The 22,098-nt window shown below is 55.9% G+C and overlaps 1 protein-coding gene across 5 annotated transcripts; it reads right to left on the bottom strand.

Moving 5' to 3' along the window:
* Positions 1 to 383: 383 nt before the first annotated feature.
* On the bottom strand, positions 384 to 12,316 carry LOC125625840 (acyl-coenzyme A thioesterase THEM4). 5 transcript variants are annotated; one of them, XR_007353649.2, is made up of 7 exons: positions 11,391 to 12,177; positions 8,757 to 8,916; positions 7,226 to 7,391; positions 6,979 to 7,089; positions 5,971 to 6,095; positions 1,691 to 1,864; positions 384 to 1,010 (listed from the first exon to the last, which is right to left on the bottom strand). XR_007353649.2 is itself a non-coding variant. In XM_048828376.2 (7 exons), exons 2-7 carry the CDS (start codon positions 11,526 to 11,528, stop codon positions 5,015 to 5,017), a joined length of 759 nt encoding a protein of 252 aa, XP_048684333.2. In that variant the 5' UTR covers positions 11,529 to 11,533; positions 12,190 to 12,316; the 3' UTR covers positions 2,048 to 5,014. The 5 variants fall into 5 exon arrangements, 4 of the variants coding, with proteins under 4 accessions (XP_048684332.2, XP_048684333.2, XP_048684334.2 ...); XM_048828376.2 differs by lacking the exons at positions 384 to 1,010; positions 1,691 to 1,864 and adding exons at positions 2,048 to 5,073; positions 12,190 to 12,316 and having other exon boundaries at positions 11,391 to 11,533; XM_048828377.2 differs by lacking the exons at positions 384 to 1,010; positions 1,691 to 1,864 and adding exons at positions 2,048 to 5,073; positions 12,190 to 12,292 and having other exon boundaries at positions 11,391 to 11,530.
* Positions 12,317 to 22,098: the final 9,782 nt, after the last annotated feature.

Genomic DNA, 22,098 nt, shown 5'->3' with positions numbered 1-22,098 from the left:
TAGACAAGGCCTTTATTGCATGTAATAACGATGTAGTAATAATAATCCCCAGCACTTTTTGTCATACTTGGGTGCTCTATCCCCTAGGCAGCACTACCTTCCTCGTCGTGCTGTGTGCGGGGAAACAATTGGGCATGGACTTATCGTCACTATACTTCCTTCGTACCTTGAGTTAAGAGAGACCCAATTAACACAAAGACAGGTTTCAGAGGAACAGCCGTGTTAGTCTGTATTCGCAAAAAGAAAAGGAGTACTTGTGGCACCTTAGAGACTAACCAATTTATTTGAGCATGAGCTTTCGTGAGCTACAGCTCACTTCATCAGATGTATACCGTGGAAACTGCAGCAGACTTTATATACACACAGAGAATATGAAACAATACCTCCTCCCACCCCACTGTCCTGCTGGTAATAGCTTATCTAAAGTGATCAACAGGTGGGCCATTTCCAGCACAAATCCAGGTTTTCTCACCCTCCACCCCCCCACACAAATTCACTCTCCTGCTGGTGCACAAAGTAATTCAATGCTGGTGGAAAGGCTGGTGCAGACCGGACCCTCCCCCATGTTTGATCAAGGCTACAAATGTTTGTTTTTTCCCCTCAGGATCAGCCTCTGAGAAAGAAGAACAAAGGTGGGGATGCGCTTACTCCAGCTTTTACAACTGTGTTAAGTGCCTCCAGTTACTGGCAGTGAGGGGGCACCCGGTACAGCACAGACAGCCCTGTGTGTCAGTCAGGCTAGGTCTAGTCTGCATAGCATAGGCCAGAGATGATCACACTTTGAATCGCGTAGATTCTAAGAGGGACTGGCCACCGACATGGCTAACAGGACTGGCCAGAGCTAGTATAGTTCATAGGATCAACCACTTTAGGAGGGAGGTTAAGCCTTGTGCTTCAGGATTCATGAATCTATTTGTTAGGGATCAGAATGAGAGCCGATGGGGGAGGCAGATTATCCCACATCTGCTACTGGGGGGTTCGGATGCTGTCTTCAGATGTCATGCTGGCCACTGTCAGAAATAGAATACTGGGCTAGCTGGACATTGGGTCCACTCCAGCCTGGCAATCCAGGGGTGGGCAAGCTTTTTGGCCAGAGGGCCACATTGGGGTTGCAAAACTGTATGGAGGGCCAGGTGGGGAAGGCTGTGCCTCCCCAAACAGCCTGGCCCCGCCCCCTATCCGACCCCCTCCCACTTCCCTCCCCCGATTGCTCCCCCTCGGACTCCCGGACCCATCCAACCCTCCCCAACCCTTGTCCCCTGACTGCCCCCTCCTGAGACCCCCTGACCCTAACCACCCCCCCAGGACCCCACCCCACCCCCCTGCTCCCTGACCCCTATCCAAACTCCCCACCCTCTGACAGGCCCCCTGGGACTCCCACACCTTTTGAACACCCCCCCCCCATCCGCCCGCAGCCCCCTTACCATGCTGCTCAGAGCAGCAGGACTGGCAGCCACACTGCCTGGCCGGAGCCAGCCCCACCGCCATGCTGCCCTGCAGGAGCTCGCAGCCCTGCCGCCCAGAGCACTGCCCACGCGGTGGCGTGGCTGCAGGGGAGGGGCCGGGGGCGAGCCTCCCCGGCCAGGAGCTCAGGGGCCAGGCAGGACAGCCCCGTGGGCCGCATACGGCCCGCAGGCCGTAGTTTGCCCACCTCTACCCTAGGGTGAGTCCTAGGGTTGTGATGTATTACCTAGAGAAGACATCCCGGAGCGTTTGGCAGGAGGGAGGGCACTGCTGGCAGTACACATAAGAAAGCCAGGTAGCTACTGCTCTCTCGTCTTATACTTTACGCCCATTCATTAGGGCGGGGACCATCTTCATGTTGTGTGTCTGCACAGCACCTGACTGGTGCCTCTAGGTGATTCTGCAATAACAACAGAGAGCAACAGAGACCAGGAAACCCCTAATTATTATTAAAAACAAACCCACCCCTCTCCAGGCAGCTTACTGCAGAACAGCACAACCCGAAAGCAATGCTGTTCAGAAGGTTCACCAGGCCACAGTTCCATGCAAGAGGGGAAAGAAAAATAAAAAGGACCAGCACATATCTGTTCTAAAATAAACATCTTTATTCTTTATTGGTCATGCCCCTTTTAGATTGCAGAAACCATCCCTTCAAATGGAGATGCTCCAAACAGTGACAAACAAGATAACAATCCAACTCAAAACCAAGATGAACTCCCCACCCAGGCACCGGGATATTTGAGAGAGCAAATTTCAAGTTTTTAAACCCTGCGCACTGGGTGAAGAACAATAAATCAATTCATGTCACAGCCCGATTGAGTCCTTCTGTTTGAGCCTCAATCAGTTGTTGAGAGATTTCCTTACCAGCATTCTCGGCACTGAGAGCCTAACAATTATTCCAGTTTCACAACCTGATCCGATTTGCTGTGTTGCTGCCCTGTGTTTTCTTTTGTTCTTCAAGCAGTTCTGAAGGTGGACCTAGCCTGGTCACTTTCATGCTCTGCTTCTCCTATGGAGGACTCTGCACTAGGCTGTGTCTAAGGTGACAATTTTTAGAAGCATTCTCCCACCATTAGTATAGTAGTTGGAGGAGTGTGGACACAGCTCAGGTTCAGGCAGTTTTAAACCATGCTGGTGTCTAGACCGAGCAGGGATAAACAGCACCATGGCAGAGATGCCAGAGCCCAATCTACCCTAATACTTCCATGGTGCCAGCTGTGGGCAGTTCTCCCACTGTTGGTTCACATTGTGACTCCACAGAGTATGTGAGTTACTGGCAGTGAATGCTCATTTACAGAACTTAAAATAAATACATACGCCCCCCATCCAAACATATGGGAGTTCTTTGATCTGCCTGGACTGAGAACAGAAAGTGCTCCTTCACTCGGTTCCGGGATAAGCTCCTACAGCTGATTAGCTCCATCTAGTTGCAGAAGTGGAGCAGCTGCAGGATTGGAGAAGCAATACTATCAGGACAACACTGTTGAGGTTAGATTTCCCACAAGGTGAGATGTTTAAAAGACAAACAAACCCTTTCCCCTCAGGATTTAAAGTTGTCCTGAAAGCCTTCCCCTTCATAGCAAGGAGTGTAAATCCCTGGGTCTCACAAACACAAACTTTCAGTGGCGGGCACAGGCAAAAATCACTGCTACTCTTTAGTGAGCAAATTCAAATCCCATTCAAGATTAGCTTTAAGGGTAGCTACAAGCAAACTCCTCAGGAGGCTTCTGCAAAACACCTTCTGTTCTCTCACTAATGTAGCAAGACTGCAGTGAGTTAACTTCAAAAATAAATAAGATTGTATATATTACTTCCTCTGCCTCCATTAATGTTTTCTTTGCCTGATATCCCAGACGCAACTAAAGATCTACTATAAATAATTAGCACCTCTAGAGCTTGACGGAGATAAATTAACCCTCACTGTTCTCCTCCCAGGACAGAAGAGTTTGATCAACCCTTATTTTACAGGTAGGGAAACCAAGGCACAGAAGGTAAGTGACTTGCCCATGATCACTTGAGGCAGTGGCAGAGTTCAGAAGGGAATCCAGGAGTTTGCCTTCCCCCATCCTGTTCTCCTCTCCCTCCCACCCCTCCATGACAGCTCACTCCCAAAGGAAAGAAGGCCGTGCACTGGCTACTGATTGTTAAGGTCACACATCAGCAGCAAACTTGGTGCTCCAAGATCTGCTCATTGTAGGATTGGGGCCCTGGAGAAGGAAGCTGCTAAAGAGGAAAGAGATTTGGCCTGACTAAGATCTGTTGCTAACAAAATAGAGCGATTGTGAAATGCTACTGTGATGCCTCACGCTTCTAGTCTCCTTGTGAGGCAGGCCCCACTTCAGGGCAGCTGCATGGCTGCGCTGCATTATGGAAGACGTAATCTGGCTGGGGATCCTGGCCCATACAGAACGGCATTTCGGCATCAAAATCATTTCCATTCCAGCCTTCCATTTTCTGATGGAAAACACTTAAGGCTGCTGTGGAAAGCAGAGGCATTCTGCAAACGTTTTGTTTGATCAAAGGCCCGATTTTCCAAGAAAAAGAAAAAGGTTTTGACTGAAAACTTTCAATCAGCCCTAAAAATGTCTCTGCAAAACTTCGCGGTGACTCTTCCATGATAGTGCCTTCCAATGCCATAGATCTATCCCATAATCAGACTCAGATCTACTTTTTAATTCCTGAGTTGGCTCTGCAGAGCTTAGGAGAGCAGGAGCCGGTTTCTCTTCTGGCTCGCGCGTCACTAAACAGATCTGTCCACTAAGTTCCAATGACAGGGACAAATTATGTTCCACGTTACCTCCTTTTAGGCATGGAAGCCAAATTCCCCCCAACACTTCTCCATGCTAAAGGAGAATGGGTCACAGCCAAGAGGATAAGATACAACTTGGGTCTGGATCACCCTGTCTAGTAGAACTAGACCTGAACTGGTGAACTGGCGCATAAGGTTTCAAAACCCATTACCCATCCCGAGGCATGTAGATCACGTATGCTGCAAAGGGTAGACAGCACGCTGGATCACAAGATAGCACGCAAGTTTCCTTAGCAGACAAGAGGGCTGGCTGACAAAATGGAAATAACATTAAGAAATATGTGTAGGACCTGAGAGAATCTACATGCTTGCAGTGCAGGAAATGGCTGACCAAGGGTTTATCACATTTGTCCTTTGATAAAACACCTGATAACACACAATAACATGCAAAGCTCACTGTCTCTGAAGTCCATAGACAGCACCAACTCCCATCAGCAGTTCCCGGTACAGCAGGCAAAGAATGGGACCTTCATGTTCGGAGGTTAATCAGAAACTGACTGACCAGCTGAAGGTGGGACGACACAACAGCTGTAGTGGAGCCCAATGGGCAGAGGTGGCCTTAAGAGAGGCCCCCCCAAAGTCGATGAATGCAGAAGAATCTGTACCATATCACTGTTACTCAGGAGAAGTCCAGGGCAGAGCTCTCTCTTCAGAACAGAAGAGATAAGAGCAGAGAATTAGCGACCGGAGAGGCCGTAGTGAGCTCGGCTGCAGCCTGGTCATCCGACAGGCCAAGACGACTCACTGGGAGCTCATCTGCTGCTGCAGGGACTTTGTGGAATTCAGCTGGATAAACAGGGCTAAAACAGGACGGAAGAAAGGATGGAAGCGTCAGCTCAGAACAGCCATGGCAACCGGAGAGCCATGTGTGTGCAGGGCCCGGGACTTCAAAGGGAGAGGAAGTGTCTGCCCTATGCTCTGCAATCTATGGCACAGGACTGTTCTCAGACAGGAAGAGCACAACTGCTCTTCTGGAGACACCCACCTCGCTCCGCTTTGCCAAGCGGTTTGTCCTTTGACAGCTCTCCAGGGCAGTACATGTAGGGGGACCCTGCAGCTTCCACCCAGGTTGTGAAAGGGACAGAGGCTTAGAGCTGCAGTCGGTCCCTGCAAAGCAAGCAGCAAGGGCCAGTGCTGGGTATTTCCTTACTGCTTCAGCCAGCCTGTACCTTACACAGTGATGAGACCAGGTCAAGGCCTCAACCCTACAGCATGATCTGCTAGCGAGGAGCCCTGCACCAGAGAAGCTGCTCTGACTTCAATGGGACAGGGCTGGCTAGCAGGTTGCACTGAGCACTGCACTTTGATAGGTCTTTGCTGCCCTCTAGTGGTTGGTTCACAGACTTTTGAGCCTGCTGCTGCTGAGGCTGGTGCTTTTAGAGTACAAGGCCCTGGCTCACCCCTCAATGATGACCCATCCAGAGCATCTAGACTGGGTCACCTAGAGACAGATGGTTCTTGGAGATGGGGGAGGAGGGGAAGCAAACAGGACTCCACGTCACAAGGAGTTTATTCATTGTGGTCATGTCCAGGTACCAGTGTGGGAAGGCACACGTTATACCAGATACCGTTTCTGTTCCCCACACAAAGCTATCTCCACTGGGACAGAAAGTCTGAGGCCCCCCTACCTGACTGCCCAGGGGCCAAGTGTCCACAGGTTCTGCTTCATCTATTAAAGCCAGCCACATGATCCTTACCGGTTGCCTCTGCATGAAGCGTTTGGCCATCGATGCTCCTGACTTGACAGGACAGAAACACTTTCCTTCCCTCGACTTGGTCCACTTTGCTGTCCACCAAGACCACCGAGCCCAGCGGAATGGGGCTGCGAGAAGAAAACAGCTGATTGTTAGTGAGATTCCACTTCCTGTCCTATGCCATAGAGTAGCACACCTGCGAGCTGTTAAACAGCCACCGTGTTCCACCCCAGAGGTGGCAGCACTTTAGTGGTGGGGGAAGCAATCCAAAATTTCCTAGAAGAGAATTTCATTAAGCTCGGGTTAAAGTTGAGAACACAGTCTTAACACATAAGCTCTATCACGCAGCGAGCATAGACAGTCTAAGCAGTGGTTCTTAACATCAGCTTTTACTCTGACATCACATCCTCACCCACGCGGTCACTTCAGTGCCTGCAGAGCCATCCTAGATAGCACACCGCTCTACTGAGTATAGAAGCTAACCAGCTCTTGTTCTGAGGAGTTCCTAGGAGGATGTGACTATCCTCACAACACCCCAGTGAGGTAGAAAGGTGATGTCCCCATTTTACAGATGGGGAGCAGAGGCACAGAGAGATCTAGTGGCTTCCCAGGGTCTTAAAGGGAGTCTGAACCCAGATCCCGATCCAGTGCCTTAACTGCAAGCCCATTGTTCCTCAGGAAGGCTTGTCTGGATGTGGTAGAGGGGCGAGTGATTCCCGAGTGCCCGATCAGTAGTACATTGATTGAGCTGGAAGCATACTTAGATCTTTCTGAATGAACAGGGCTATAAACGTAAGAGTACCTAAGTTGTCAAACCATTCCAGAGCAGGATGCAATTGACGTTATCATTATCTGACCTCTAGTCGTGGACCCACGGCGCTAGGTGCTGCCCAAACACTGACCCAGGAGATGGGCCCTGCCCCGAAGCACTTACAGTCTCTTTGCACTGTCGTAGGCGCCCTAATTTTATGGGTAAGTCCTGAGGCTAGACAGAAGCCTTAATTTACTTACTTTCTGTAGTTTATACTGAGGTTAGCAGTCATCACCCTGCCAGCAACAAATATAGCGCAGCCCCCAATAGTGCTGTCAATGATCGTTGCCGTGGAGCCCCCATGGGCAAACCTGAAAGGCAGATTGGGAAGGTGACCTAAGAAAGGGTTGAACATGATCTCCCGAGTGCTGCTGCTCTCCCACCCCAGTCAATTGCAGTTAAGCGGATCACCACTCTCCGGTAGGACAATTAACGGGACCTCCTCACCCCGCATGCCCTTCCAGATAGGGGCCCGGCTGGAACAGACACACCATCCTTTTCTCAGATGGGTTAAGGAACATGGCATATTCGAAGCCCAGTCCTTCTGTATCCATGTTTCTGGAGAAGAGGCGGGTTTCCTTCTGCTCCTTTTCAGGCGCTAGCTTCAGCGATTCTAGTCGGGTGGAAGAAAAGTGACAACAAATGAGTGGCACGGTGCAGAGCTGTTAGGCGTTAAAGGCACAGCACCAGGCTAAAAACGAAGGCTCAGATGCACGAAAATTTCAGCGGATGACGTTAGGAGCCTGAATACCTTTGTGGATCTGGGCCTAAATCCCTTACGTGTGTGGCTAATGACCCCATGGATTATTACGAGTCAGAATGTTACAAGGCTAACATTTCCACTACGGATGGTTTTCAGATTTAATTGGGTTGAACTGTAAAGCCCGGCTAGTCAGGTTCACTTTCTAGTTCTCCTGCACTAGAACCCAGGTGAAATGTTTACATTTGCCCTTTGACAAGCTGGGACAATGCGCTTACTGCTGAGCCAGCCACAAAACACAGACAGGCCCAGAGTTCACGGGATGCAATGGGAAGCTCAGAGGAAGGGAGACAAGGAAGAAAGAGTTTTTTTTTGTTTTTAATGTACCATTATTGACTCATTTCCTATGGGCGCCTCCAAGGACATGAGTCTGCAGGAGGGGACAGTAGTTTGGCAGACTGGAAGCATATTCCATGCCTAAAGGGTGGTGTGGAAAGAAACACAGAGACGGTTGCAGGAGAAACAGATAACCACAACATTTGCAGTTTGGACTGCACAGAGGGAAGGGGAATGTTTAGATCCAAACCAAAATACACAAGGAAATTTAAGGGGAAGGGAATTTTATGATGTTACATTTGGTAACTGACTTCTGGAAATGCTGGACACAAGATATTATAGGGGCAGGATTCAAAAAGATTAGTCATGGACAGAAATAAAGAAACTATTCTCCGGAGTTACACTAGCTGGATAGAGGCATAATAACAGATATCAACCCTCAGGGTTCAGGATCTAAACTGAGCCGTCAGCTGCTTGGGGTTGGGATGAAACTACCATCTTTGCATAGTTATTTGCTATAGGAGAAAGAGGGTGTATTATTAGTCACTGTCAGAGACACGATGGCTCATTGGTCTGATCCAGAACAGGCACTTACAAATAGGAGAGTGAACAGACATTGTTTGCCAGAGCTGGGGTTGATATTTACACTCTACCCAGGAGGTGGCAACAGGAATGTGAGATGGTTAGTGGTAACAAAACAAAAAAAGGATCTCAGGGTAAAGATAGGGGGTCTGATTTTCCCCTCAGTTACAACAGTACCCGCTAGCACTATTCTGAATTTACACCAGCATTGGTGGAGGAAAACTCAAGCCTGTGAACCAGTGCATTTCTTCATGGCTTTAGTAGCAACCCCAACACATACCAGACAAGATAAAGGAAGTAGGGTGAATACTTGATCCAGAATTGCAGAGGAAGACACACACACACACAAGAAAGCCTTGCCTGGTATATGATCAACACTATTGCCATAGGAAGGAATCCTTTTCCATGTCCCATCTTTACACATCTCCAGGAACCTGTTATACAAATCCATCATGCCCTGGCTCCAGCTGGAGTTGGGGAGGGCATAATCCTTCGACTGTCTGGCCTGAGAGAGCCAGGTCTGAAAAGAAATTGTTGAGATACCGTGAAGCTGGTGACCATCTCCTAATAATCCTGATAAACATTCATCTAGCACTTTGAGCCTTCAAAGCACCATGAAAACTTTAATCCATGCCATTTGACAAGGCAGAGATCCAGACAGTCGTAAATGCAATCTGCCTGCTTTGTGCTGGGTTTCCTTTTTGCATAGGGTCTAACAGGACCATTTTGAAAGGTGCACTGACTGCATCCCCTTTTCAAAAACATCATTCTCCATTTACTTCCTGTGAGAAGGTTTCCATGCCATGACACAATGGGATACTGTTATTTATCTAGTGAACACTGAACAGGTTTTCAGAAGCAGTCACAAGACAGAATAAACCAACACACAAATCCAGAGTCACATAAGTCATCATAGATAACTAAGGTTCGAAGGGACCTTGACAGGTCCTCTAGTCCAGCTCCCTCACACTGAGGCAGCACTAAGTACACCTAAACCATCCCTGACAGGTGTTTCATAGAATCATAGGACTGGAAGGGACCTCGAAAGGTCATCTAGTCCAGTCCCTGCACTCATGACAGGATTAAGTATTAGTTTGTCTAACCAGTTCTTAAAAACCTCCAATGATAGGGATTCCAAAACCTCCCCAGGCAACTTATTCTAATGCTTAGAAAAACCTGCTGACTATAGGGATTGCTAACATCTAACTTCAGTCTCCTTTGCTACAGATTAAGCCAATTACATCTTATCCTACTTTCAGGGGACATGGAGAACAACTGGTCATTGTACTCTTTCTAACAGTCTTTCACATATTTGAAGACTGGTGTGGTCCACACTCAGTCTTCAGACCCCCACCTTGTCCAGCGGTTAGCTAGCGAAATTAGTTCTAGTTAGACACAACGAGCCAAATGTTCTGAACACTCTTTCCAGGGTAGAAAAGCAGTAGTTCCTCCTGCACTGGGATGCAATTAGCAAATGGCATCAAGTCAGCAGTATATAATTTTTGTCCCCAAGTAAGCAGAGGATACTTTAATGGGGAGGCAAGATATAGCAGTATAAACACAGACTCACAGTGAAATGCCCCCCCCCTTTTTTTTTTTAAACTTAACTTACTTACAAGTTTCCAAATCCAATTTACAGTCATTATGGATGCTTTGCTGACTGAATGCATCTCAGATCAAGAGTGGTCGTATTTTGATTACAATCACTTTAAATTTTAGCACCTCTGCTGCCAGGTTACAAACCCTAGCAGATCAAAGTTTGGTTTTAAAAATTAACTCTGCATTTGAAGAAAAACAATCAAAGCCTGTGGAAACTTTTCTATTGCTCTTTAGTCTTCAAACCTCAAGTTTTGGCCCAAATACTATAGTGTGTTATTATTCAGGAGACTGCTGCCTGTAACAAAGGTAGTACTAATGTGTTAATCACATTATCTGATAGAAATATTTCCAAGCTAGGAATTGGATTAAAAATGCCCTCATGTGATTTTATTGGCATAAAGTCTTCTGTGACTGTTCTAAGGAACAGAAGTGAAGGTGGTACATAATTCATCACATAGAGCAACCTATGAGATACTCAAGAAAAGGTTTAATGTAGCAAATGAAATTCTGATTATACTGATTTGTTATATTTAAGAAAGGCAAAAGCAGCTTTGTTATAACATGGTGTTCATAACGCTTCATACTCCAGACAAGAATTCTTCCTCTGATTGTTTTCAGATAATTGCAATTGCTAGCCATCTGCCTGCAGATTCCTAACATTTCCTCACAGTAGCCTGGCAAACAGGGTCACTCATTCATCTTCTTAGCACAGAACACATTTTAAACAAACATACAGCTTTCACCAAGATAATAAGGGAATGACTAAAAGCCATTTCTTTCCGTTTTGTCTTCTCTGTTGCATCAGAGGTGTTTTCAGCCAACTGAACCATTAGATGGGTAGGCAAGAGAAGATTCACTTTAAAAGCCTATATCTGCACTGCAGTTCCATGCTGTACAAAATGATTTAGACAGGAGGAAGCTGAACCGTCTAACTCAATGGTTTTCAAAATTTACGACCACTAATACTACCTGGCGATTATATAATGCCTTTCGTCATAGGGTAGGAAAGCTTTTTTCCAAGACATTTCTCTCCCTCTTCAAATGATAGGGAACTGGGAGGCAGACAGGTTGAGAAATTAAGACTAGCCACTGATTTTAGGCTCCTCAACATCTGTGAGTACAAGCTGACACACTGTGGCCTAATTTGCATAATCCTGAGCACCTACAACTGCAGAGTCACTGGGAGATGTTCAGTGCCCCTGAAAAGCAGACCTCAAGTTGGGCACCCAGAAATTGAATCATCGTGGATGAGTGGCCTCTTTTGACCGGCTTAAGTGATATGTCCAAGGCCACCAACAGAGTCCGGGTCAGAGTTGAGATTAAAAACCTCTTGGCTTCTGGCTCCCTGTCCCCTGCTCAGTTCATGCATCTCTCAAACTGGGAAGCGATACTCACCACAGAGTTCCAGAGCAGACTGCATGGGGCTGTTGGACTTAACCCTCGAACGACACCGCAGCGTGACACCTTTGGATCCAGATGGAGGACTGCACTGCGACCAAGCCCCTTTGCCAACCTAACACAATTCCTCCACATGGCTTCTGGGGCAGAGATAGCAAACACTGAGCCTTGCTCTGCCAACGCAGCCTCGAATGTCATCTCTGTCGTAACACAGGCTGGTGATGCAGCCGGGTCCAATGAGCAGGACTCGCTCGCCTCAGGCTTTTAGCGGCATCAGAAGGGGCTGACCCACCAGAAGCTGCTTTCACAACTGCTCGCTAGCAGCAATTTGGGTAATTCCACGGCGCTCGGTGGAGGCAGGATGGGGATTCGGGGGCAATCCCGTCCCTTCCACCAGGAGCTGCGGAGCAAGGGCTGGACTAGTCGCAGCCAGGCTCTAACTCGCCAGCATGGGGCTTTCTGGCTCGGAGCGGCACCACTGGTCTGAAAGGGGGGCTGGAGGGGGCCTGCCTTGCGGCTCAGGCCCCCCCCCGGCCAGGCTGCAGCAGCAACCGGTGAGGAAGGGGAAGCCCACAACTGGGGGGTGTCCTAAGGGACTGGGGAGAGAGGGGCGGAGGGACACCCTCCCGCCCTCCACGGTGACCTTCGCCCCAGGGCACCGGAGTGACCTCTGACCCTGGAGTGACCTCCTGGCCCAGCAGCGATGGAGGGCGGGCTCCCCCCACTGATCTTTGACCCAGGGTGGCTCTAGGATGACCTCTGACCCCAGCGGAGGGGGGGGGGGCTTTCCACCGACCTTTGACCCAGTGCAGGAGGCGGCGGCAGCTTCTTCTACTGACCCCTGACCCCGCCCTCTGAGGCGAGCTGCGGGTTCGGGTCGGTTCCGCTCGCCCCTCAGGTCCCCTCCTCCCGCCAGCGAGCTTCCCCCGCGACCCAACGTCACCTCACGAGAGGCCGCCGGCTAGGACGTTGAAACGGCGTGACGTCACGCGCCCCGGCAGGACGCAGCTCCGCCCCTTCCAGCGCCTTCTTCCCTGTTGCCATGGGAACTGGGGGAGAACGGGCGCAGAGCAGCAGCCGCGTTCCTTCCACAGATCCCACATAGCGCCCATAGAGCCCTCCCTCCCCGGGTCCATATAGCGCCCATAGAGCCCTCCCTCCTTCCCCGCGTCCATACAGCTCCTAGTGCCCACAGAGCCCTCCCTCCCCGGGTCCATATAGCGCCCATAGAGCCCTCCCTCCCTCCCCGGGTCCATATAGCTCCTAGCGCCCACAGAGCCCTCCCTCCCCGGGTCCATATAGCGCCCATAGAGCCCTCCCTCCTTCCCCGCGTCCATATAGCTCCTAGCGCCCACAGAGCCCTCCCTCCCCGGGTCCATATAGCTCCTAGTGGCCACAGAGCCCTCCCTCCCCGGGTCCATATAACGCCCATAGAGCCCTCCCTCCTTCCCTGGATCCATATAGCTCCTAGCGCCCACAGAGCCCTCCCTCCCTCCCCGGGTCCATATAGCTCCTAGTGGCCACAGAGCCCTCCCTCCCCGGGTCCATATAACGCCCATAGAGCCCTCCCTCCTTCCCTGGATCCATATAGCTCCTAGTGCCCACAGAGCCCTCCCTCCCCGGGTCCATATAGCGCCCATAGAGCCCTCCCTCCTTCCCCGCGTCCATATAGCTCCTAGTGCCCACAGAGCCCTCCCTCCCCGGGTCCATATAACGCCCATAGAGCCCTCCCTCCTTCCCTGGATCCATATAGCTCCTAGCGCCCACAGAGCCCTCCCTCCCTCCCCGGGTCCATATAGCTCCTAGTGCCCACAGAGCCCTCCCTCCCCGGGTCCATATAGCTCCTAGTGCCCACAGAGCCCTCCCTCCCCGGGTCCATATAGCGCCCATAGAGCCCTCCCTCCCTCCCCGGGTCCATATAGCTCCTAGTGCCCACAGAGCCCTCCCTCCCCGGGTCCATATAGCGCCGATAGAGCCCTCCCTCCTTCCCCGGGTCCATATAGCTCCTAGAGCCCACAGAGCCCTCCCTCCCCGGGTCCATATAGCGCCCATAGAGCCCTCCCTCCTTCCCCGCGTCCATATAGCTCCTAGAGCCCACAGAGCCCTCCCTCCCCGGGTCCATATAGCGCCCATAGAGCCCTCCCTCCTTCCCCGCGTCCATATAGCTCCTAGAGCCCACAGAGCCCTCCCTCCCCGGGTCCATATAGCGCCCATAGAGCCCTCCCTCCCTCCCCGGGTCCATATAGCTCCTAGTAGCCACAGAGCCCTCCCTCCCCAGGTCCACATAGCGGCCACAGAGCCCTCCCTCCCCAGGTCCATATAGCGCCCACAGAGCCCTCCCTCCCTCCCTTCCCAGGTCCATATAGCGCCCACAGAGCCCTCCCTCCTTCCCCGGGTCCATATAGCTCCTAGCGCCCACAGAGCCCTCCCTCCCCGGGTCCATATAGCGCCCATAGAGCCCTCCCTCCTTCCCCGGGTCCATATAGCTCCTAGCGGCCACAGAGCCCTCCCTCTCCGGGTCCATATAGCACCCATAGAGCCCTCCCTCCTTCCCCGCGTCCATATAGCTCCTAGCGGCCACAGAGCCCTCCCTTCCCGGGTCCATATAACGCCCATAGAGCCCTCCCTCCTTCCCCGGGTCCATATAGCTCCTAGCGGCCACAGAGCCCTCCCTTCCTGGGTCCATATAGCGCCCATAGAGCCCTCCCTCCTTCCCCGGGTCCATATAGCTCCTAGCGGCCACAGAGCCCTCCCTCCCCGGGTCCATATAGTGCCCACAGAGCCCTCCCTCCCTCCCCGGGTCCATATAGCTCCTAGCGGACACAGAGCCCTCCCTCCCCGGGTCCATATAGCGCCTATAGAGCCCTCCCTCCTTCCCCGCATCCATATAGCTCCTAGCGGCCACAGAGCCCTCCCTCTCCGGGTCCATATAGCGCACACAGAGCCCTCCCTCCCTCCCCGGGTCCATATAGCGCCTAGCGGCCACAGAGCCCTCCCTCCCTCCCCGGGTCCATATAGCGCCCACAGAGCCCTCCCTCCCTCCCCGGGTCCATATAGCGCCGATAGAGCCCTCCCTCCCTCATTCCCCGGGTCCATATAGCTCCTAGCGGCCACAGAGCCCTCCCTCCCCGGGTCCATATAGCGCCCACAGAGCCCTCCCTCCTTCCCCGGGTCCATATAGCTCCTAGTGCCCACAGAGCCCTCCCTCCCCGGGTCCATATAGCGCCCACAGAGCCCTCCCTCCTTCCCCGGGTACATATAGCACCTAGCGGCCACAGAGCCCTCCCTCCCCGGGTCCATATAGCGCCCACAGAACCCTCCCTCCCTCCCTGGGTCCATATAGCGCCGATAGAGCCCTCCCTCCCTCCCTCCCCGGGTCCATATAGCTCCTAGCGGCCACAGAGCCCTCCCTCCCCAGGTCCATATAGCGCCCACAGAGCCCTCCTTCCCTCCCTCCCCGGGACCATATAGCTCCTAGTTGCCACAGAGCCCTCCCTCCCCAGGTCCACATAGCGGCCACAGAGCCCTCCCTCCCCAGGTCCATATAGCGCCCACAGAGCCCTCCCTCCCTCCCCGGGTCCATATAGCTCCTAGTGCCCACAGAGCCCTCCCTCCCCGGGTCCATATAGCTCCTAGTGCCCACAGAGCCCTCCCTCCCCGGGTCCATATAGCGCCCATAGAGCCCTCCCTCCTTCCCCGGGTCCATATAACTCCTAGCGCCCACAGAGCCCTCCCTCCCCAGGTCCATATAGCGCCCACAGAGCCCTCCCTCCTTCCCCGGGTCCATATAACTCCTAGCGCCCACAGAGCCCTCCCTCCCCAGGTCCATATAGCGCGCACAGAGCCCTCCCTCCTTCCCCGGGTCCATATAGCTCCTAGCGGCCACAGAGCCCTCCCTTCCTGGGTCCATATAGTGCCCATAGAGCCCTCCCTCCCTCCCCCAGTCCATATAGCTCCTAGCGGCCACAGAGCCCTCCCTCCCCAGGTCCATATAGTGCCCACAGAGCCCTCCCTCCTTCCCCGGGTCCATATAGCTCCTAGCGGCCACAGAGCCCTCCCTCCCCAGGTCCATATAGCGCCCACAGAGCCCTCCCTCCTTCCCCGGGTCCATATAGCTCCTAGCGGCCACAGAGCCCTCCCTCTCCGGGTCCATATAGTGCCCATAGAGCCCTCCCTCCCTCCCCGGGTCCATATAGCTCCTAGCGGCCACAGAGCCCTCCCTCCCCAGGTCCATATAGCGCCCACAGAGCCCTTCCTCCCCGGGTCCATATAGCTCCTAGCAGCCACAGAGCCCTCCCTCCCCGGGTCCATATAGCGCCCACAGAGCCCTCCGTCCCTCCCTCCCTGGGTCGATATAGCTCCTAGTGGCCACAGAGCCCTCCCTCCCCGGGTCCATATAGCGCCCAAAGAGCCCTCCCTCCTTCCCCGGGTCCATATAGCTCCTAGTGGCCACAGAGCCCTCCCTCCCCGGGTCCATATAACGACCATAGAGCCCTCCCTCCTTCCCCGGGTCCATATAGCTCCTAGCGGCCACAGAGCCCTCCCTCCCCGGGTCCATATAGCACCCACAGAGCCCTCCCTCCGTCCCTACCCGGGTCCATATAGCTCCTAGTGGCCACAGAGCCCTCCCTCCCCAGGTCCATATAGCGCCCACAGAGCCCTCCCTCCCTCCCCGGGTCCATATAGCTCCTAGTGCCCACAGAGCCCTCCCTCCCCGGGTCCATATAGCGCCCATAGAGCCCTCCCTCCCTCCCCGGGTCCATATAGCTCCTAGCGCCCACAGAGCCCTCCCTCCCCAGGTCCATATAGCGCCCACAGAGCCCTCCCTCCCCGGGTCCATATAGCGCCCATAGAGCCCTCCCTCCTTCCCCGGGTCCATATAGCTCCTAGCGGCCACAGAGCCCTCCCTCTCCGGGTCCATATAGCACCCATAGAGCCCTCCCTCCTTCCCCGCGTCCATATAGCTCCTAGCGGCCACAGAGCCCTCCCTTCCCGGGTCCATATAACGCCCATAGAGCCCTCCCTCCTTCCCCGGGTCCATATAGCTCCTAGCGGCCACAGAGCCCTCCCTTCCTGGGTCCATATAGCGCCCATAGAGCCCTCCCTCCTTCCCCGGGTCCATATAGCTCCTAGCGGCCACAGAGCCCTCCCTCCCCGGGTCCATATAGTGCCCACAGAGCCCTCCCTCCCTCCCCGGGTCCATATAGCTCCTAGCGGACACAGAGCCCTCCCTCCCCGGGTCCATATAGCGCCTATAGAGCCCTCCCTCCTTCCCCGCATCCATATAGCTCCTAGCGGCCACAGAGCCCTCCCTCCCCGGGTCCATATAGCGCCTAGCGGCCACAGAGCCCTCCCTCCCTCCCCGGGTCCATATAGCGCCCACAGAGCCCTCCCTCCCTCCCCGGGTCCATATAGCGCCGATAGAGCCCTCCCTCCCTCATTCCCCGGGTCCATATAGCTCCTAGCGGCCACAGAGCCCTCCCTCCCCGGGTCCATATAGCGCCCACAGAGCCCTCCCTCCTTCCCCGGGTCCATATAGCTCCTAGTGCCCACAGAGCCCTCCCTCCCCGGGTCCATATAGCGCCCACAGAGCCCTCCCTCCTTCCCCGGGTACATATAGCACCTAGCGGCCACAGAGCCCTCCCTCCCCGGGTCCATATAGCGCCCACAGAACCCTCCCTCCCTCCCTGGGTCCATATAGCGCCGATAGAGCCCTCCCTCCCCGGGTCCATATAGCTCCTAGCGGCCACAGAGCCCTCCCTCCCCAGGTCCATATAGCGCCCACAGAGCCCTCCTTCCCTCCCTCCCCGGGACCATATAGCTCCTAGTTGCCACAGAGCCCTCCCTCCCCAGGTCCACATAGCGGCCACAGAGCCCTCCCTCCCCAGGTCCATATAGCGCCCACAGAGCCCTCCCTCCCTCCCCGGGTCCATATAGCTCCTAGTGCCCACAGAGCCCTCCCTCCCCGGGTCCATATAGCTCCTAGTGCCCACAGAGCCCTCCCTCCCCGGGTCCATATAGCGCCCATAGAGCCCTCCCTCCTTCCCCGGGTCCATATAACTCCTAGCGCCCACAGAGCCCTCCCTCCCCAGGTCCATATAGCGCCCACAGAGCCCTCCCTCCTTCCCCGGGTCCATATAACTCCTAGCGCCCACAGAGCCCTCCCTCCCCAGGTCCATATAGCGCCCACAGAGCCCTCCCTCCTTCCCCGGGTCCATATAGCTCCTAGCGGCCACAGAGCCCTCCCTTCCTGGGTCCATATAGTGCCCATAGAGCCCTCCCTCCCTCCCCCAGTCCATATAGCTCCTAGCGGCCACAGAGCCCTCCCTCCCCAGGTCCATATAGTGCCCACAGAGCCCTCCCTCCCCGGGTCCATATAGCTCCTAGCGCCCACAGAGCCCTCCCTCCCCAGGTCCATATAGCGCCCACAGAGCCCTCCCTCCTTCCCCGGGTCCATATAGCTCCTAGCGGCCACAGAGCCCTCCCTCTCCGGGTCCATATAGTGCCCATAGAGCCCTCCCTCCCTCCCCGGGTCCATATAGCTCCTAGCGGCCACAGAGCCCTCCCTCCCCAGGTCCATATAGCGCCCACAGAGCCCTTCCTCCCCGGGTCCATATAGCTCCTAGCAGCCACAGAGCCCTCCCTCCCCGGGTCCATATAGCGCCCACAGAGCCCTCCGTCCCTCCCTCCCTGGGTCGATATAGCTCCTAGTGGCCACAGAGCCCTCCCTCCCCGGGTCCATATAGCGCCCAAAGAGCCCTCCCTCCTTCCCCGGGTCCATATAGCTCCTAGTGGCCACAGAGCCCTCCCTCCCCGGGTCCATATAACGACCATAGAGCCCTCCCTCCTTCCCCGGGTCCATATAGCTCCTAGCGGCCACAGAGCCCTCCCTCCCCGGGTCCATATAGCACCCACAGAGCCCTCCCTCCGTCCCTACCCGGGTCCATATAGCTCCTAGTGGCCACAGAGCCCTCCCTCCCCAGGTCCATATAGCGCCCACAGAGCCCTCCCTCCCTCCCCGGGTCCATATAGCTCCTAGTGCCCACAGAGCCCTCCCTCCCCGGGTCCATATAGCGCCCATAGAGCCCTCCCTCCCTCCCCGGGTCCATATAGCTCCTAGCGCCCACAGAGCCCTCCCTCCCCAGGTCCATATAGCGCCCACAGAGCCCTCCCTCCCCGGGTCCATATAGCGCCCATAGAGCCCTCCCTCCCTCCCCGGGTCCATATAGCTCCTAGCGCCCACAGAGCCCTCCCTCCCCAGGTCCATATAGCGCCCACAGAGCCCTCCCTCCTTCCCCGGGTCCATATAGCTCCTAGCGGCCACAGAGCCCTCCCTTCCTGGGTCCATATAGCGCCCATAGAGCCCTCCCTCCTTCCCCGGGTCCATATAGCTCCTTGCGGCCACAGAACCCTCCCTCTCCGGGTCCATATAGTGCCCATAGAGCCCTCCCTCCCTCCCCGGGTCCATATAGCTCCTAGCGGCCACAGAGCCCTCCCTCCCCGGGTCCATATAGCGCCCACAGAGCCCTCCCTCCCTCCCCAGGTCCATATAGCACCCACAGAGCCCTCCCTCCCTCCCCGGGTCCATATAGCGCCCATAGAGCCCTCCCTCCTTCCCTGGATCCATATAGCTCCTAGCGCCCACAGAGCCCTCCCTCCCTCCCCGGGTCCATATAGCTCCTAGTGCCCACAGAGCCCTCCCTCCCCGGGTCCATATAGCTCCTAGTGCCCACAGAGCCCTCCCTCCCCGGGTCCATATAGCGCCCATAGAGCCCTCCCTCCCTCCCCGGGTCCATATAGCTCCTAGCGCCCACAGAGCCCTCCCTCCCCGGGTCCATATAGCGCCGATAGAGCCCTCCCTCCTTCCCCGGGTCCATATAGCTCCTAGAGCCCACAGAGCCCTCCCTCCCCGGGTCCATATAGCGCCCATAGAGCCCTCCCTCCTTCCCCGCGTCCATATAGCTCCTAGAGCCCACAGAGCCCTCCCTCCCCGGGTCCATATACCGCCCATAGAGCCCTCCCTCCCTCCCCGGGTCCATATAGCTCCTAGTGCCCACAGAGCCCTCCCTCCCCGGGTCCATATAGCGCCCATAGAGCCCTCCCTCCTTCCCCGGGTCCATATAGCTCCTAGTGCCCACAGAGCCCTCCCTCCCCGGGTCCATATAGCGCCCATAGAGCCCTCCCTCCTTCCCCGCGTCCATATAGCTCCTAGTGCCCACAGAGCCCTCCCTTCCCGGGTCCATATAGCGCCCATAGAGCCCTCCCTCCTTCCCCGCGTCCATATAGCTCCTAGCGCCCACAGAGCCCTCCCTCCGCGGGTCCATATAGCGCCCATAGAGCCCTTCCTCCCTCCCCGGGTCCATATAGCTCCTAGTGCCCACAGAGCCCTCCCTCCCCGGGTCCATATAGCGCCCACAGAGCCCTCCCTCCTTCCCCGGGTCCATATAGCTCCTAGTGCCCACAGAGCCCTCCCTTCCCGGGTCCATATAGCGCCCATAGAGCCCTCCCTCCTTCCCCGGGTCCATATAGCTCCTAGTGGCCACAGAGCCCTCCCTCCCCGGGTCCATATAGCGCCCACAGAGCCCTCCCTCCCTCCCCGGGTCCATATAGCTCCTAGTGGCCACAGAGCCCTCCCTCCCCGGGTCCATATAGCGCCCACAGAGCCCTCCCTCCTTCCCCGGGTCCATATAGCTCCTAGTGGCCACAGAGCCCTCCCTCCCCGGGTCCATATAGCGCCCACAGAGCCCTCCCTCCTTCCCCGGGTCCATATAGCTCCTAGTGCCCACAGAGCCCTCCCTTCCCGGGTCCATATAGCGCCCATAGAGCCCTCCCTCCTTCCCCGGGTCCATATAGCTCCTAGTGGCCACAGAGCCCTCCCTCCCCGGGTCCATATAGCGCCCATAGAGCCCTCCCTCCCTCCCCGGGTCCATATAGCTCCTAGTGGCCACAGAGCCCTCCCTCCCCGGGTCCATATAGCGCCCACAGAGCCCTCCCTCCTTCCCCGGGTCCATATAGCTCCTAGTGCCCACAGAGCCCTCCCTCCCCGGGTCCATATAGCGCCCACAGAGCCCTCCCTCCTTCCCTGGGTCCATATAGCTCCTAGTGCCCACAGAGCCCTCCCTCCCCGGGTCCATATAGCGCCCACAGAGCCCTCCCTCCCTCCCTGGGTCCATATAGCTCCTAGCGGCCACAGAGCCCTCCCTCCCCAGGTCCATATAGCGCCCACAGAGCCCTCCTTCCCTCCCTCCCCGGGACCATATAGCTCCTAGTAGCCACAGAGCCCTCCCTCCCCAGGTCCACATAGCGGCCACAGAGCCCTCCCTCCCCAGGTCCATATAGCGCCCACAGAGCCCTCCCTCCCTCCCTTCCCAGGTCCATATAGCGCCCACAGAGCCCTCCCTCCTTCCCCGGGTCCATATAGCTCCTAGCGCCCACAGAGCCCTCCCTCCCCGGGTCCATATAGCGCCCATAGAGCCCTCCCTCCTTCCCCGGGTCCATATAGCTCCTAGCGGCCACAGAGCCCTCCCTCTCCGGGTCCATATAGCACCCATAGAGCCCTCCCTCCTTCCCCGCGTCCATATAGCTCCTAGCGGCCACAGAGCCCTCCCTTCCCGGGTCCATATAACGCCCATAGAGCCCTCCCTCCTTCCCCGGGTCCATATAGCTCCTAGCGGCCACAGAGCCCTCCCTTCCTGGGTCCATATAGCGCCCATAGAGCCCTCCCTCCTTCCCCGGGTCCATATAGCTCCTAGCGGCCACAGAGCCCTCCCTCCCCAGGTCCATATAGTGCCCACAGAGCCCTCCCTCCCTCCCCGGGTCCATATAGCTCCTAGCGGACACAGAGCCCTCCCTCCCCGGGTCCATATAGCGCCTTTAGAGCCCTCCCTCCTTCCCCGCATCCATATAGCTCCTAGCGGCCACAGAGCCCTCCCTCTCCGGGTCCATATAGCGCACACAGAGCCCTCCCTCCCTCCCCGGGTCCATATAGCTCCTAGCGGCCACAGAGCCCTCCCTCCCTCCCCGGGTCCATATAGCGCCCACAGAGCCCTCCCTCCCTCCCCGGGTCCATATAGCGCCGATAGAGCCCTCCCTCCCTCCTTCCCCGGGTCCATATAGCTCCTAGCGGCCACAGAGCCCTCCCTCCCCGGGTCCATATAGCACCCACAGAGACCTCCCTCCTTCCCCGGGTCCATATAGCTCCTAGTGCCCACAGAGCCCTCCCTCCCCGGGTCCATATAGCGCCCACAGAGCCCTCCCTCCTTCCCCGGGTACATATAGCACCTAGCGGCCACAGAGCCCTCCCTCCCCGGGTCCATATAGCGCCCACAGAACCCTCCCTCCCTCCCTGGGTCCATATAGCGCCGATAGAGCCCTCCCTCCCTCCCTCCCCGGGTCCATATAGCTCCTAGCGGCCACAGAGCCCTCCCTCCCCAGGTCCATATAGCGCCCACAGAGCCCTCCTTCCCTCCCTCCCCGGGACCATATAGCTCCTAGTTGCCACAGAGCCCTCCCTCCCCAGGTCCACATAGCGGCCACAGAGCCCTCCCTCCCCAGGTCCATATAGCGCCCACAGAGCCCTCCCTCCCTCCCCGGGTCCATATAGCTCCTAGTGCCCACAGAGCCCTCCCTCCCCGGGTCCATATAGCTCCTAGTGCCCACAGAGCCCTCCCTCCCCGGGTCCATATAGCGCCCATAGAGCCCTCCC

The sequence above is a fragment of the Caretta caretta genome, chromosome 24 (genome assembly GCF_965140235.1).
Source record: "Caretta caretta isolate rCarCar2 chromosome 24, rCarCar1.hap1, whole genome shotgun sequence".
Taxonomy (NCBI): domain Eukaryota; kingdom Metazoa; phylum Chordata; order Testudines; family Cheloniidae; genus Caretta; species Caretta caretta.
This window is presented reverse-complemented; position numbering and strand designations above follow the sequence as displayed.